This window comes from Onychostruthus taczanowskii, unplaced genomic scaffold, assembly GCF_017590055.1.
Source record: "Onychostruthus taczanowskii isolate IOZ18803 unplaced genomic scaffold, ASM1759005v1 scaffold30, whole genome shotgun sequence".
Lineage (NCBI taxonomy): Eukaryota > Metazoa > Chordata > Aves > Passeriformes > Passeridae > Onychostruthus > Onychostruthus taczanowskii.
Window position 1 is genome coordinate 8866493 of NW_024500350.1, and position 16412 is coordinate 8882904.

The 16412-nt window shown below is 43.6% G+C and overlaps 1 protein-coding gene across 1 annotated transcript in view; it reads left to right on the plus strand.

The window, feature by feature from the left end:
* The window catches only part of ASPSCR1 (ASPSCR1 tether for SLC2A4, UBX domain containing), a 37022-nt gene that overhangs the window by 16691 nt on the left and 3919 nt on the right, over positions 1-16412 (plus strand). The window contains exons 8-15 of the mRNA XM_041408988.1: positions 630-769; positions 2090-2171; positions 2989-3055; positions 3814-3876; positions 4167-4219; positions 15004-15055; positions 15755-15824; positions 16156-16331. Coding sequence (XP_041264922.1) covers positions 630-769; positions 2090-2171; positions 2989-3055; positions 3814-3876; positions 4167-4219; positions 15004-15055; positions 15755-15824; positions 16156-16331 — 703 coding nt within the window. The remainder of the gene's footprint in view (positions 1-629; positions 770-2089; positions 2172-2988; positions 3056-3813; positions 3877-4166; positions 4220-15003; positions 15056-15754; positions 15825-16155; positions 16332-16412) is intronic.

The window sequence follows — 16412 nt, forward strand, 5'->3', positions numbered from 1 at the left end:
GAGGGATCCATTAAAGTCCTGCTGCCTGCAGAGATGCCAAATGCTCTTGATCTCAGTGGTTGGGGCTCCAGTTTGGGTTTCTTAGGGGATTGTGGGTGTTGGCTTGTTTTGTTTTGGTTTTTTCATAACTGCAACCACAGTTGTAGGCTAGGCCCAGTTGCACTGGTAGGTTTGCCATCATGACACCCAGCTCTGGAGGCTGGGGGGGAGCAGGCAGCCAGGCTCTCTGTGCCCTCCTGGGCCGGTGAGAGGGGTGTCTGTGTGCAGCTTGGAGTGCCTGCTCTCAGCTCTGGTGTGTAGGGAAGGTTGCCAGTAAATGTATTAGGTACCTTTATTGCAGCTGATGCCTAGAGAACTGCTCTCCTGCATCTGTGTGCCCTGGTTGCAGCCAAGGCTGATCTCTCACTTACTTTGTAAGTGCAACACAAAAGAGTTTCACTGTTTAAGGGATCTTTCTGCACACCAGAAACCAGGGTACAATTTTGAAAGGTGTGCAATGAAACCCTGCAGTGGTTTAGTTCAGAGAGCTGAGCAGGTCAAAAGACAGTTTGCAAATACTCTTTTTTTCAGGAACCTTATAAGCAGAGCAATGCATTTAAAACTAATTGGAGCTCATTTTTTTCCTGTAGCTTGTAGAACGTGAACCCCTTATCTGTCACCTAGACCTACTGGAACAACTTCCTGATGGCCCAGAAGAGCTTCCTGATGAATTTTTTGAAGTCACAGTGGATGATGTACGGAAACGTTTGGCACAGCTGCAGAACGAGAGGCAAGTTCCCTTTCTGCTGTGGGTGAGATTTGCTGTGTCCTGTTGTTGAGCAGAGTGACAGTGATCAACAGAGCTTGTTTTATTTTTGGCTAGTAAGAAACACCTTATCTTCTAAGTAACAGAATTAACCTTTTATTAGAACTCATCAGAAAGACCAACTTAGCCACAAGCCAAGACCTGAGAATGTTTGGAAGAGGCACACACACGCAGAAATTATAGGAAGCTGGCTAACAATGTATTGCACTGTTCAGTTAGCTTGCTTTCAAATATTCATGATTTTACTTCATCAAACTTCAGTTCAGTAAAAACTCAGATGAAGATCAACTGCCCTTCCTGTCACAGCACCATTTCGCTGTCTGTATGTTCCTTGAAGAAATTAATTTCATTAATGTATTTAGTTTCAAGTGGGTCAAAGCATTCCTTTAAACATTGCAATAGCTCTCCAAGACTGAAACAGTCTCCTTTATGCTATAGCCAAGTCCAAGTTCAACTTTTTACTTAAGAGTTGATTTTTTTTCCCACAGGCCACAGTACACAGAATATGGCCTGAAAATTGCTCTGCTGTTTGTGGGTCTGCTGTATTTAGTGGTAGAAATGTAGAAGACAGTTGGTTGGGTATTACTGGAATACAGGCCCCCCAAAAAGACCCAATTTCCAAATTTGCTGATGCTTTCCCCTTGCAGCCAGGGATAAAAATAAAGGCAAGTTACACATCAGTTACTCAGATACAAATAAAATGTACTAAAGCTGAGCACAGGATCTGTTGGGTCTAAGCTAGTTTCTTTGCTTATGGGAAAATATGTAATTATTTTTTTACATTTATTGTTTCCTCTTAAATGCAAGTAGACTTTTATTTTGTACCCACTGTTTATTTTAATAGCCATCTGCAATGCCAGTTCTTGAATGATCTGACACTTCTTTTTTTTCCCCCTGTTGCTAATTAATACTTACTAATTTCTTGTGCTGCCATTTTTTTTCAAGTTCGGTAGCTCTTCTGCCCCTGTGGAGTAGTCATGTCCAACCCTAGTTTCTGCTTTATTGGATTAATAAGTCCACCTCTTCTTGAGTAGTCTAAGCAGACTTTCCTGTCCTCTTAGGATCTTTTCTTGTGTCTGCTGTCATGAACTTGTACAATAAACATAATTTTATATAGTATTGTTGTTGATGCTCAGTAGTTGCAGGAGGTAGGGAAAATGCTGTGAGGGATGCATCAAACAGTTGAGCTGTTCTCATCAGCCCTGCTTGGGTCTTCTGCTAGTTCAATAAAGTGAAAAAACATTGTAAAATTACAGACAATTTACCTTCTTCCCATGTCTGTAGGAAACGCCTGGAAGAAGCTCCCCTGATGACAAAGTCCTTGAAGGAGTCCCAGCTGAAGGAGAAGTTGGAGCGTTACCCCAAGGTAGTATTTGTTTTCCAGTCCCTCTGGCTAGTCCAGGCTTGGGGTTTGAATGCCTTGGGATTCAGTTGTGATCAACAAGCCCTTAAGCTATTTAGAGGGAGATTTTTCAAATTCCCATCCCTATTAATTGTTTCTGGGACTTGCACAACAGTTGTGCCATGTGAAAACAGCTGTACTGTAATATGGTAATATGTCATTGGTTGAGTGACAGGCAGTGGAGTTGCTTCTGTTCTGTTCCAGATGTCTCAAAACCTTTCTGTTGTGCCCACATCAGTCTGCATGATTGAGCCTTCCTGCCTGCTCTCTGTAGACATTTTGTTAGAAACTCATTGAAAGTTAAATGATTCAATGTTTCAAGTTGGTTTATTTTGCTCTGTGACTCTGATCCTTGTGCAGTTTGCAGGTGAGGTGCTTTCTGAGCAAGCTGTGGGTACAAAGGTCAGAGGTATGTCAGGAGGATTCCTGCTGCTGTGGACACGTTGGGATGCCAGTGAACTGTCTGCACCCGTCCACGAGGCTCTGTCTTTGTTGGTGGTGCATCATTTAGCACAGGGAGCTCCTACTTGCTGAGCAAGTGCTGCTGCATTTTACATCACAGTGCTTTGACAGATGAGCTCTTGTGCCCCCTCTGACCAGCCCCTGTTTCCTCAGAAGCTGCACAGCACTGTTAGCCAGGTTGCTCTTTGTCCCTGTAAATACCTCAGATCTCCTCCTTAAAGAAAACCAACAAATAAACAGCTTGCAGCTTCTAAGCCAAGGACAGGTGTCACAGAGCAGTGGTAAGCCACTGTCCTGATGGGCTTTGTCTCTGCCTCAGGTGGTGGTGAGAGTTCGTTTTCCAGACCGCCACGTTCTGCAGGGATTCTTCCATCCCACTGAGACGGGTAAGGCCGGTCCCCCTGCAGCCCGGGCAGCTGCAACAGCAGAGAGAGTGTCTGAACAGGTCACATTGTTGCCTGGCAAAGTCAAGCTGCTCTGAAAAAGCAGCAGAAGGTAGTTACCCTGTCATTGTAGGGCCTTGAATGGACTAAGAAGGGACTTGGGGCTGGTTAAGTTCGCTAAGGGCTGCTTGGTGGAGATGGCAAAATGCTTGTCCTTGTGTGGACAGGAAGCTGTCCCTCTTGCTATCCCCTTATTTGTGTCTAAGTGATGGGCTACTGGGGTGCATTTGGAGACTTCCTCTGTGTTAGTGTGTAAAATGTTTTTCACCCCCTTCCCCAGTCCAAAACCTACCCCAAAAAGCAGGAAGGAGAAAAAAACCAAAAACTTCAGCAACTCTACTAAGAGAGGATGTACCTTAATGGCTCTGTCAGTTCACAAAAGGCAATCAGACCATACACCAAGTAGCTCTTAGTTATTACTGGAGATCCTCTTATTCTCAGCTGTCAGCCATGGTTACTTGCACAAACTTTTTGATAATTTTGTAGGTATCCTTAGATTTTTCCAAGGGACTAGCACATCAAAGTGATTTGTTTTGTTTGTTTTTTCTACAAGAAATTTGTCATAGCAGCTGTGTACTTTGGAGTAAAAGGTAATCTCCATACCTTCTAGGGGGCATTTCTGCTGTTACAAGTTAGTATTTTTACCCAGCATTTGAAGAACCAAATGTAATTTAGCAAACCTTTCTCTCCTTTTTCTGCAGTTGGCGTTTTGAGAGACTTTGTAAGAAGCCACCTTGCTGATGCAGAGTTGCCATTTTACTTGTGTGAGTGCTGTTGGTAATATTTGGCCTTACTTTATAAAGCCTGTTTCTAGCTGTGGGATGCTGATGCCTGAGGGATGACCTGGAAGGGAATGCCTTCCCTAAAACATAGCTTCACAGTGCAAAGGAGGTGTAACCTGCTCCTTTAGCCATGTTGTGCTTCTGTCTAAGAAGCAGCCTCTGTGGGCATATGAATGTGTCACCCCTTCAGAGAGCAGGGATGCCTGCCATACCTATGTTTGATGTTCTGGTTGCTAGGTGGTCCTGTTTTATAACTTGTTTTTTAACTTCAGTTGTTGCACCTCCCAGAATCATCTTGAACGATGAAAGTCTGACGCTGTTTGAGGTAAGGACTCACACGTGGGCTCTGATTCTCTCTGGTTTGTGCTCCCCTTAACCCTGCCTCAGGCTTTAGTTACTTTTAAAAGAAGCTGGGTAATGCTGTAGGCTTCTGCTCAGCCAAGGCTAGTGGAACCAGGTGTTTTGGAGCACAAGCTGTTCACCAGAAGAGGTCCACCTTGTGCAGCAATAGGCAGAGGCACACTGGGGGCAGGGGTGGGGATTGGCATTGTTTGGTACACAGCTGCAGTTAACCTGGCATGTTATTGTGAGAGCTGAGCTGAGTGTGCTTTATCTGTAGCTGGACTAGGATAGTAAGAGATGAGACTCAGTGTGGACAGGGAACTGTTTTTAATTGCTACAATGGGAGCTAGAGGCCATATTAGACAAAAATCTGACTTTTTGAAATCGCTATGTGAGAGTCAATGTGCGCTGAGGGGTATGCATTCTCTTTGTGTAATTTTTCTGTGAAAACACTGAAGTACAGGTTTTCAAATTTGGATTCCTGGAGAGTTTTTGCAAGTGTCAGATAAAGTGGTCTTGATGTCCCTGGCCAGAGACCTTTGGCTGTGTAGATCACACATCTAGGATCATTAGGAGTGATTGAGTGATTTTGCAAGTGACTTTGCCCCAAACTCACGCTGTTTAAAATGTTCTGTCAATCAGAACTGCATGGACCATTCCAGACTGATGCACCAGAGATCTTTCAGAGTAAAGGCTCACGCAGCAGCAGTGAGAATTCTTGTTTGATGCCCCTGCTCTGAGGGAGCAGAAAGGCTGGGGTGGGGAAAGGGATAGAGAAAGGGACTTTTCAGGCAGCATGGTGAATTAGGTAGTGATTAGCATGCCTTGGAAGTTGTTTGCAATGAAGTTTTCAAAGTTCCACAACTTGCTGACCAGGCCATGTGGAAGAAATACACATGCAGATGCTTTTAGATGATTGAATATTCAGACCTGTATCTGCCTCCTGTTGATCCTCTGATGTTGGTTCTGGTCTCCCTTGTTAACTTTGGTCTGTTTTCTAAAATGTTCTAAATCCTCTGCTTACCTCCTTTTACCCCTTGCCTGCCTCCCCCATCCTGCAGTACTGTTCTTTTATTTTCTCTTTCTCAGTGCACATCTCGTGTTTCTCTGGATGTCTCCTGAAACATGACTTTTTCAGTAAAACACCACAGGAATAATTACATCTCATTGTCTTTGAAATAAGAAACCTAATGGCAGGAATTTTGTTTAATTTGCTGCATTAAAGCCTTTGTTCTGTACCTGGCACCATTACTGGTGCTTGTTATACGTGTGGCAATTTCCCGGTTTCCTCGTTGTGACATTTACTGTGAAATTCATTCTTTGTGGCAGCTCCCTGAGACATGAACACATGTTAAATTAGTGCTCTTTGAAGACTTGGAGGTGCCTTACAGCCGAGTCTTTGGGACTTCATTAGAAATCACAGCTTTGTGAAGAAGCTGGTTGATTTTAGTGTCAGACATCTCCAGTCTGCAGTAGCTTTCCGTGGATTGAAGTGCTTGCTGTGGCACATGGCAAAGGTGCAAAGCCTTGACTTTGATACAGAGCTGGGACTGCTCAAGATGCTATGCTCAAAAGTGGAAAATTTGCAACTGGACTGCTTTAAGGAAAACATTTTTTCTCATTTCTCATATCCTCTCTGTCACCTTGAAAGAAGAATAACGTCCAACTAAGATAAAGGGTGTCGAATCCAAACCTGATTTAAGATATGTTTTTATTCATGCCACATGTAATCACACCATAGTCAAATTAAGCTAGTGCTTATGTTGAGAATTTGGGTGTAATTAAAGTAAAGTGGAGTTTTTAAGCACAATCTTAACTATACAGAGTCTGTACAATTACTTGTTGAATGTGGAAAGCGAGTAAAATCTCATCCTTAGAATATTTTTTCGGGATTATAACATGACATTACTAAAAGATTACTATCACATTAGTTAACAGTTGCATGACTTTGCATTTTTGGCTTATCCAGCTAGCTCTGCATAGATAAATGTGATGAGGTGCAGGGAAAATAATTTGAGCTTCATACGCAGCTCGGTGAGCTCTTGCGTTGATCATTATGGCTTTGGAGCAAAGTCTTACGGTGGTGAAATCATCAGCTCATTACTGAATAGCAGTCAAATTGAAAACAACATCCTTCCAAAAGCAAATTATTCAGAACAAAATAGAGAACATCGCTGTGTATGGCCCAGGGTTTGTCTCAATAACATCCAGATCTGGTCTCACATCTCCAAAAGGAGCTGGTGAAGGTGCAGAGAAGGGGAATGAGGTTCATCAGAGATCTGCAATGTCTTCTGTCCAAAGAAAGACTGAATAGGTGAGGACTTGCCAGTCTGTTAAAGCTGTGACTGGAAAGGGAATAACATGCCAAGGAGAAGCTGGAATGTGTTGAGTTCTTGAGTGTGAGTGAGTGGCATCAAGTGAGGCAAGCAGGAGCTAGAATAGATGGAAGAAGGTAGTTGTTCATGTGTCAGAAAACTGAGGCACAGAATCCTTGTCACAGGGAGCTGTATACTGAAAGGATATACTGATTTGAGAGAAGTTTGGACAAGTTCAAGGAAGATATTTAGTAAGTGTCTCAATATATAGAAACCTTTTCAGGAAGCTTCTAAACTGAAAATCATTGCTAGCTAATCACTTACAAGTAAGGATACTCTTTTCTGTTCATCTGGTTTTTGTTCACTGTTAGGGTACTGGCTGGATTGAGTGGACTTCTGCTCTGCCTATGGTTCTTCTGTCCTTGGGAGAGCTGTGTTTAATGCCAGTGGCTGTGTGGCCTGTGTCCCTTGCTGGGGGCCCTGCAGCCCTTTCAGGTCACGGTCTGTTATGGCAGGAATGATTCTGTGTGTTTATAAACATTTTACTTGGATGAAGCATCAAACATGAAAGAAACAATTCCTGATGAGAACTTGTCATGCTTTTCTGATTACCCAAACTGCTGTCAAAGACCACAGGATTCTGACCTGTGAGGATGATGCCTTATCCCTGTTTGGCCTGGCTGATTGTGGGAGAAGCTTTGCTGCTGTTAACCAATGTAAATCCTTATTCCTCTTAAACTTTCACCATGTTAGTGCAAGCTCCACGCCATAATTTTCCTGCTTGGGTAAGTTTTCCCTTCTGCTGGGGTCTGGGTGCCTGGGAGAGAGGGGCTGAAGGTCCTTTCTGCTCTGTGGAAATGGCTCCAGCTGTGGTGTCCATGCCTGCTGTGTCATTGTTGGTGTTGTGGTTGGAGGTGTCTGTTCCTAGTGAGGCTGCACTGCCTGAGCCTCGGGGCTCTCAGTAGAAATAAGGATGAAAGAGGGAATCTCTGGTGCTGGGGTAGCAGGGGCAGCACGGGGGGTGGGACCTGCTCACTCCTTCTCACATGAGGTTGTGGCCTTCCAAACTGAGCAGTCTTCAGCCTGGGAAGAGGTTTGTGTGGGCCAGGGGTCCCCAGTGGCTGCGAAAGCGAGTGCTGTAGAGCTGGCTGCAGTGCCTGGCTGTGCCCTGGGTGGGGGTGGGCTCTGTGCAGGGGGGTTTGTGGAGACCTTTCCCTTTTCATTCATCTTGTGGTCCATGGAAGGGAAACATCTTGTACTTTAGTCAGAGCTCCCCTTCTGTTCCCTGATCTGGAAGGAGGGAGGTGAAAGGACAAAGCTGCTCTGTAAAGACAGGAGAGAGATGGTTAAGGTACTTTGAAAAATAATGTGCATTTGGGGCTGGAGATAGAGGAGCTCTTGCTCTAAGGTGACCTGGCAGCACACAGCACCTCTGTAGTGAGAAAGCTTGTTCTGGAATGGCAGTGTTGTGGTGCATAGGATGTGACTGTGAATGAAGTGCTGTGGAGTATGCAGTTCTTCAGACGTCGTAGGAAAAAGAGAGCTTGGGTAAAGTAACAGTACAACTAATTGCTTAAGTGTTTTGAAGTGTCTTTGTTGGGTTTGGAGGATGTGTGACAGGTTCAGGAAGAAGTTTGTCTTTAGTGGTAATATGTCTCTTTAAGGGTTCAGGTTGTATCATGCAACTGCCAAATTTGTCACTTTTGCCCCAAATGCTGCATGTCAGTTGTGGTAGCTGTGCCTCTTGGGATGCTTGGCACTTGATATGCTCCCCTTGCAGAGATGCCTGCACATAGCCTGACTCTTGATTTTTCCAAAGCAGGTACTATCATAGTGTGTCTAGCCATTCTGGATTTTTTTCCAACATTTAATTTTCATATTATCCCATGTCCTAAGTTAGCAGTAGGTTATCCTCCACTCTAAAGACTGTATTGGTAAGGAAAAATGGATGGTGTCTGAGGCAGTAATGTGAGTGCATATGAGCATTCAGATATTTATAAATTACTGAAATTTGTGCTGAAGCCAATAGCAGAAGTGACTGCAGATGGTGGAATACCATATTACCAATACTTCTGCTCTTTCCACCCTCTCCCTCCATTCAAGCTGACAAGTTTGGCACCACATTCATTACGTTTGATCACTTACAATGAAGGGAGAACCTTTACGCTGCTAGCAAAACCAGGAAAAAAGACAACTGTTGTTGACTTGTTTGCCAAGATACTTGGAATGAAAGAACTGTCTGAAGTGAATGCTCCCAAAATCTGTGTGTATTTACAGTATAGTGAACACACAAATTGGCAGCAATGTGGAGTTTTTGGAACCCATAAAGACTTCAAGGCTTTGCTTTGATTTTTTGTTGTTGCTGTTTTTGCTGGCGGCCTTCTCCTCATGTCCCTTGAAGTGTTTTATAATGTTCTGCTCTCCAGAGCTGATCAACCACAGGCTTCCCTGTTGTAGCACTTGGCTTTGGGTTCCTTGTAGCTCCAGTGGCTTGTTTTTGTTTTTTCTAGGCTGTCTGAGCTTTTCAGAGTTGCTTCTTAGCTTCTTTCTCCTCCCAGAAACAGGCAGTTTTGTAGTGCATTTCTGGGGTGGGTTAGTGGAAAAAAATTATTGATTGCTGTGTTAATACTAGGAAAGATTTAGCAGAAAATAGAAGTACCAGTCACTGGAAAAGTCGAGGCAGCAGAGAGGGCAGGAGGCCATCCTCTCTTTACAGAGGAGCTGAAGGAATCCACAGGCTTCCACAAAAATATTTAGGTCTTCTAGTCAGATCTTAGAGTGCCCTGAGTGTTTCCTCTGTCACATACCATGAGGCAGAAATCCAGATGAGCTGTTTGTTCTTTTCTTTGCCTTTGGTTCTCTTTCCACCTCCTATTTGTTAATGCCAGTTTGGGCAGTATGTCTGGTGTGTTTGTTCAGTGAACCTGACTACGACTCGGGCAGCATGAAGCCTTCTCCTTTGGCAAGAGTTGAATACAATTTCAGAAAAAATTACTTCATCAGTCAGTCCATCAGAGGCATTTCCTGTGGCAGGCCTTGTGGTTATTGCACTCACTGGCAAAGAAAATTGCAATACTGAAATTCATCCAGCACAGAGGATGGCATTCACCTAAAAGTCTTAGTCTTCTCCATCCAGGATTTTATCATCTGACTGCATTTGGTAGCAATCTCACCTTCTCTTTGTGGTGAGGTCTGTTACTTATGCTTGTCTCATGATGCTGGCTTCCAGGACAGCTGGGTTCTTCAGTCCAGTGAGAGGCTCCTTGCACAACTGAATTTGGAGTGGAAATCCTGCCCAAAATGTTCACTGCTACTGTCAGTTTTGAAGGCCAGATCTTTCTGATCTCAGCTATCAAGGTCTTAGTGAATGCTCTTTGTACTTGAATGTCTTCATAAGCAGCCTTCTCAAAACAGTGTTTTTAAATGTTATCTTTGCCTTATGAGTTTTAAAGGTCCCCTGCCCTAGCTGGATCAGATCTCCTCCATGCTGGCCACGGCACATCCATATCCTCTGGCAGCTGAAGCCCACATTGGGCAGCTTTGTTCTCAGGTTATAAACTTGAACTGCTTGATCTGCCTCTTTCACCATGGCTGTGGTGTTTATTTCTGTCTCAGCAATGCTGTGCAGTCTTGCTGGAGAAACTTTTGATCCACCGGCCTTGCAGTTGAATTTTCCAAGAGCTAGTTTATGTGTTTGGGGTGTGTGTACTATGCAGTATTTCATGCTGGTAGCTTGGGTTTCTCCTTCCATGCGCGTGTTCCTTTGAAGTGCTTATGTTCTTATTCATCTTCCTAACATCAGTCTAACAGCAGACCTGTGGCACTCTGATCTTCTCAGATTGTGTAACGGAAAGAATGCTGCTCCTCTGGCAGCTGCAAGTTCCCTTCAGCAGCAGCCTCTGCCTGGCCTGGCAGCAGTGCCGTCAGGGAGGAGAGCAGCTTCCCGAGAACAGTGTGCATCATCTGCAATGCTCTGTTCTAGGATTTTTTTGCATATGTATGTCTGAGAAACAGGAAGCGTTGAGGTGTTATTTGGGGAGGGTTCTGCCTGCAGTATTTTCTGTGTTTTCCAGAGAACAAGTTACTAAAACACATAGTTAAACAAAGCAGGAATGTCTCTCTGCTGTATCACAGCTGGATTCACCAGGAGCTGTTGTTCTGACGTGGATATTTTTATCGTGGAACGTGAGATGCAGCAGCCCCGTGTGCCGCTCCACAGCCAGGCTGCCGTGCTGTCACAAACCACGCAGGGTCCAAGGAGCTGCTGCCTGTGGCTGAGTGAAACTGTACTGTTCCAGCTGGACTTTCAGACTAAATGGGGCTTTATGAGCAGCAGGCTGGTCTTCAGATCTCTGAAATAGAAAGTGTTCATTTAAACTACTGCAACTGTAACCAAGCAGATGGCTGAAGCTGTGTTACATCTTTTTAAAATCTGAGGAGATGGTCATTTAGAATCATGCTTATTAAATGAGAAGGATAATAAGCAGGACGTTGACTTCCTTTTCTCCTTGCCTCAGTGACTTTCTAATCCCTCCAGAAGAAAGCTGTCCTGTGATTATGATCTTGGATGGAGCTCTTGACACTTGCCTGCTTAGTTCTCATTACTGCTACTGCCATCCTTTGTGACCTTGAGTAAGTTATCTCTTTAGGTCTCAGTTCTTCATCTGTATAAAAAAGAAAAGCCCCTAAAAACAGAAACAAAAACAGGAAACCCACAAAAATAAAAACAACCCACAAACTCAAAGTATTTTTATTTACATCACATCTGTATAATTGCACAATGGGACACCATTTTCAGTTGGATTTCTAGATATTGCTCCAGTAAATCTGACTGTATGTTGTAAATACATCTTGGACAGTGTGATTTGAACATTATGGTTCAATAGATTAATAGCATCTATTTCCCCAGGCAGAATGGCCGTTTTTTTGGCTGGAAATCAAAGCAGCAAGGAAGAGAAATGCTGAGTGTTGTAGTGTAGTAACTGGCTGTTGGCTCAGTGCTATTGTAGTAATTCTCTGCATATAAGTGAGTGGAGCTTTTTGAGTTACTTGTTTTGAACATCCTTTGAATTCTTTTGGTCAACCTGGCAGGCTCCTAAGAGTTCTCAAAATCTGTTGTGATTCACAGATGCTCTTGCAAGAACCCTATGCAGTGAAGAGCTGCAGAGTTGTTCTAGAAACATTGTCAGATGCATTAGAACAATTGCAAACATTAGAACAGCTGACTTGAGGATGCAGTTTTCAGGTGATGGTCTGCCCAGTGTTTGATCATTACCTTCATAGGTGTGTTAGAGAATGCTGAGGGCTTTGGCTTTGGGCTCCTGTGTTTTCATGGACAGAATCTACTAAAACCTTCTCATCTTTATGCCCAGACAGTCCTTGGACAATGGGATCATTCTACTGGCCTTTATTTTTTGGTGTGAAAATGCTGCTGATTTAAATACTTCAGATTATAAAAATCTCTGGGCAGCGTTAGGTCCTGCCAGTGTGGCTAGAGAATTCCCAGGTGAGGTGTAGCTGGCTGCCTTCTGTGCTGCTCCCTCAGGGAGTGCTGAGATTGGGGTGGTGCCTGACAATTCCACACAAAGGAGGCTAGACCAAAGGTTCTGTGCATGAGCCAATGTTCTGTTTGAATTGGAGGAAAAAACCTTATTGGGTAGAGGTTTGGAAAGACGGGACTCCATGCTGGCTGAGCCCTAGGAAAGGATAGGGATGCAGGGAAAGGAGCCATGGGAAGGACGTTGCATTCTGTGTGCTGCAGGGCTGCTGTCTAGCTCCTTTAGGTTTCTTTCAATTAAGATTTTGAACTGAAACATTTGAACTGATGTTTTGCCAGCAGTAGGAAATGGTTGTGGACGTGGGTCCTGAAACTGTGAACTATGGTTACTTGATGACCTGTGAGTAAATAGGGTAGAGGTTTATATTGGGGCACAGTCTATATGTTTGTTTGTTGAGTGAGTCTGTCTAGCTCTTGGTCTATATTCCTCACTCTCTTTCTCTCTTTGTGCCTCACACAGGCCCTGCCATGAATTTCCTCTGACCCCTTGGGGCCATTCCCACATAAGGCTTTGATGTGTGTGCCCAGAGCTTGATTGACAAGGAAGTTTCAGTGGCAGCAGCAGGGAAACGAAGAGAAAAGGGCAGGGCTTTGAACTAAAGGGCTTTGAGTTCTGAGTTTCTGTGCTTACTTATCTCCTTCAGAATGTTAATTATTTACCAAGATAATTGGTCGGGAGGCAAAAAAAAGAGAGCGGAGGTTATTAAAAAATTCCAACACTAACACACTACAAAAACCTCATTTTCCAACTTGCAGCTGGCATGAAAAGGATGTTGTGTGTAAAAGGGCTTGAGTGTATGTGTGTGTGGGGGGGGGGGCTTTTTTTAAGGCACCCATTTGCTAAATAGACGAATGCTGTAGGAACATCAAAGCTCTTTTGAGAGTTTTTTCTGGGATTTCTAAACCATGTCTGGTACTTTGTAATTAAAAAAGTTTATGGAGAGCTGTCTTTGTGATTGGAGCAGGCAACCTTAGGCCCTGTTGGTTGAGGAATGAAATGTTAAAAGACCTAATAAATAATTATTTTGCTAAAATGTCAGTTCAAGGATGTGAATTTGCCTGGATGCTTTAGCAGGAGCTGAGTCTTGGAGCAGAGTGATAAATGTCTCCTGTTTCAGCTAGCATGGTGTTGGCTGTGCTGCATGACACAGTCTCCTGTGGCCTCCAGATTAATGTCAGAAAAACGTGTAATGCCATATGCTCGTCTGAAGCTTGTAGGCAGGAAGAGAGGTGAAGCTATTTCATTTTGCCTTCAGTTAATACAATTTTGTTAGTCTCCATATTAGGCAGCAGTCCACAGCCTCCTCTGTGAAGATCAGGGTTCTTTTGAGTTCTGGTAATTGCTGTGCTGGATGGGGTCCAAGGACCATCTTTCCAGTATCCAGCTTGGGCTGATGGTGGCAACAGAGGCTCAAGAAAACTCCAGAGCAGTCAGTCTGCCCTGCACAGTTCCCAAGTACATATGAGTGATACCAATTGGGGCAGTCACTCGCTTTTATCTGGTTATTTATTTATTTATTGGATTAGTGTGACAAGTTTAGTGTTACTGTTTTGCCAGGGAAAATGTAGACCATTAATTAACATTTGCTGCCCAGTTTCTGGCTGTAGTGGTATACTTGCCTCTTTTACACTATGATGATTTGGTTTCTTTACTTGTCTCTTAGTGCAAGGCTTCCTAAAAGCTTAACAAAATTATTTCAGCTAGTTATTCTTTATGTGGTATTATACTGGCATATAATGCATGTAATAAATATGATGGTTGTTTTTTCAGAATCCTTTCTGGAACAGCTGGTTATGGCATATCATACCCTTTTAAAAATCTCAGCCTGAGCTTGTTTTAGTGTCTGTTTTTAGAATGAAATTTTACAACTTTGACTTTCTTGCTCTGTGTTTCCCTTGGGAACACTTGGATTAACACTGTGTGTGGTGATGTAGTGCTTTATAATGTATCACTGAGGTTTTTTGAAGAGGTGGTGTGGCACTGGGGTCACTGGAGGTGGCAGAGCAACCTCCATAGGTAGGTCCCTCCTTTATACCTACAGGTGCATTTGTGATTCCTCAGTTGAGCAGGGGGTGTGTGAGTCCAGTTTCACAGTTTCTCTGGTGCCCAGAAAAGGACCAAAAGATAATGAAGTGACCTGCATCTGACATATGGGGAGAGGTAGAGGGAGAGTCAGGGCTGTTCAGCCTGGAAAAAAAGAAGCTCTATGGGGTCTTGTCAATGTGTGTGGTAAAAGAGACAGGAAACAGCAAGGAGTATGGTCCAGAGTTCTTAGCAGTGCCCTGTAAAAGGACAAGAGGAAATGGACACAAATTACAGGGATTTCCACTGAAATAAAAGGAAAAAAAGCCAAAAACCACCAAACCCACTGGATGGAAAAAATGTTTGAATATGGCAATTATTCTGATAAGTAGGAACTAGGAATTCAGGTTGGATTTATAAAAGAAAATACTTAATCCTGGAAAGGTGGTGAAACTGGATAAATTTCAATTATAGACAGGGTGTAAATGTAATAAAATTATTTAGAATAGCTTTTGGAAGGGCACAGCTGGATTTTTCTTCTCTTGGTGTCAGCCGCTCAGATCTTAGAAGATTCTTCATCATATTAATGTTATCTGCTCAGCAGTGGAGAATCTTGGTGCAATACAATGGCCTGAGGTATGGGGACAGAGGAGAAGAAATGGCAGGGCATTCCTGCAGTGAGCACTTGCTGTAGAGGTCTCATCACCTGTTTAGTACCCACAAGTTTAAGTTTTCCTGAATTACAGACGGTTAGTGAACCTGGCTTGAACTCCCTGAATTTGTCTGTAGCTGTCTAACCTGCCTCTGATGTTCACAGTGAATGTGGAAAGCGTCTACAGGCAGTGATACCTTCTTTTCTCCTTTTGCTACAGGCCAAACTTTTCCCAACTGCTGTTGTTCATTTTGGATCAGAGGAGCGCAGGGGTGAGTGCATTTCCTGTCTCGTTCAGCTGACTGTATAGTTCCTGCAGTAGACTCAGTATTGCTTCTGTCAGAGCTCTTCCGTCCAAAGCAACTGCAGTCCTTGAGAATGCTGCTGAATGTCTCCATTCTGACTGGCAGAAGCTCTTCAGAGCTGGTTTGGGCAGCTAGCTTGAGCACAGATGTGGACATTGTACCTCTGTTAGGGGATTAGGCATTGTCTGCCATGGGATGAAGAATGATGGAAGAATGACTCCGTAGGAAAGAAAATCCTGTTGTTCAAAATGTTACCCAGACAAATGTCTATGAAATGCTTTTGCAGAGCTCCTGTGGTAGTGGACTGGCTGGAGATGGTAGAACAGATGTGAATTTTAGGTTCTTTGGCATCTCTTGTTTATGCTTAGCATCCCTGTTTCTCCCAGAGACCAAAGTATGCTGTGGCTTCACAGAAAAGTCCCTGAGATGCAGTGAGCACTGAAAGAAAATGTCAAGGTCTTGAGGTTTGAATGATGAAACAGAGCACCTCTGAGTTGTGAAAGAAACTGGCATGGTTCAGTAATGCCCTGTGTCATTTGGAGGAAGGTGATGTGGGTTTACTGTAGTACACAGCAGGTATTTTTTTTGAGCTGAGAGCTATGTGGTACTGTGGTGATTGATGTATCTGTGTTACCAACTAAGTGATTTGGTTTCATTTCTAAACAGCTTGTTACCTGAAATCAGACCTGCTGAGCTCTGCAGTTTCTCCTTCTGCAGCTGATTTATTAGTAGCCAGGTATGTTGGGGTTGAGTAGAGTTGCAAATGCCTTAGTATTTCAGGAATGGGAAGCATGAAATGAGCCCATCTTACTACAAAGACAAGTGCTTTGAAGATACTAGGACTTCCTTCTGTCCAGAAACAGTCGTACTGTCATACTGGACTTCATAGCTTTGTGAGTCCTTTGCAAAGTAGGATTTCAGTGACTTAAGTCAATACTAGTGCTTGTATCATGGAAAAAGAAGAGCTTTTTCAATCTAACTTTAAAGGTGGTGGTGGTACAGGGGGCTGTTACGAAAAATGAAGCTTCATTTTACTTGCTTATTTCCTTTCTCTGATGTTTGTCTAGATCATTAGTTCCTTCTGCTTCATCAACTTTAGCATCAGTGGCTCCATCCTTATCTGAACCAGAAGTGGGAAGTGACAAAGAGACCGTTGAACAGCCAGAAGCAGCCAGCACCCAGGGAGCTCCACAAGTGTTTAGAAAGGCCCCTGGGAAAATACCCAAATGGCTGAAACTTCCAGGTATCAATGAATCATAGGAGAGCTCTGCTCCTTCTGAACTGCCCCAAAAGGCAGTTTCTCTGCCAAATGGGTTGGATATTG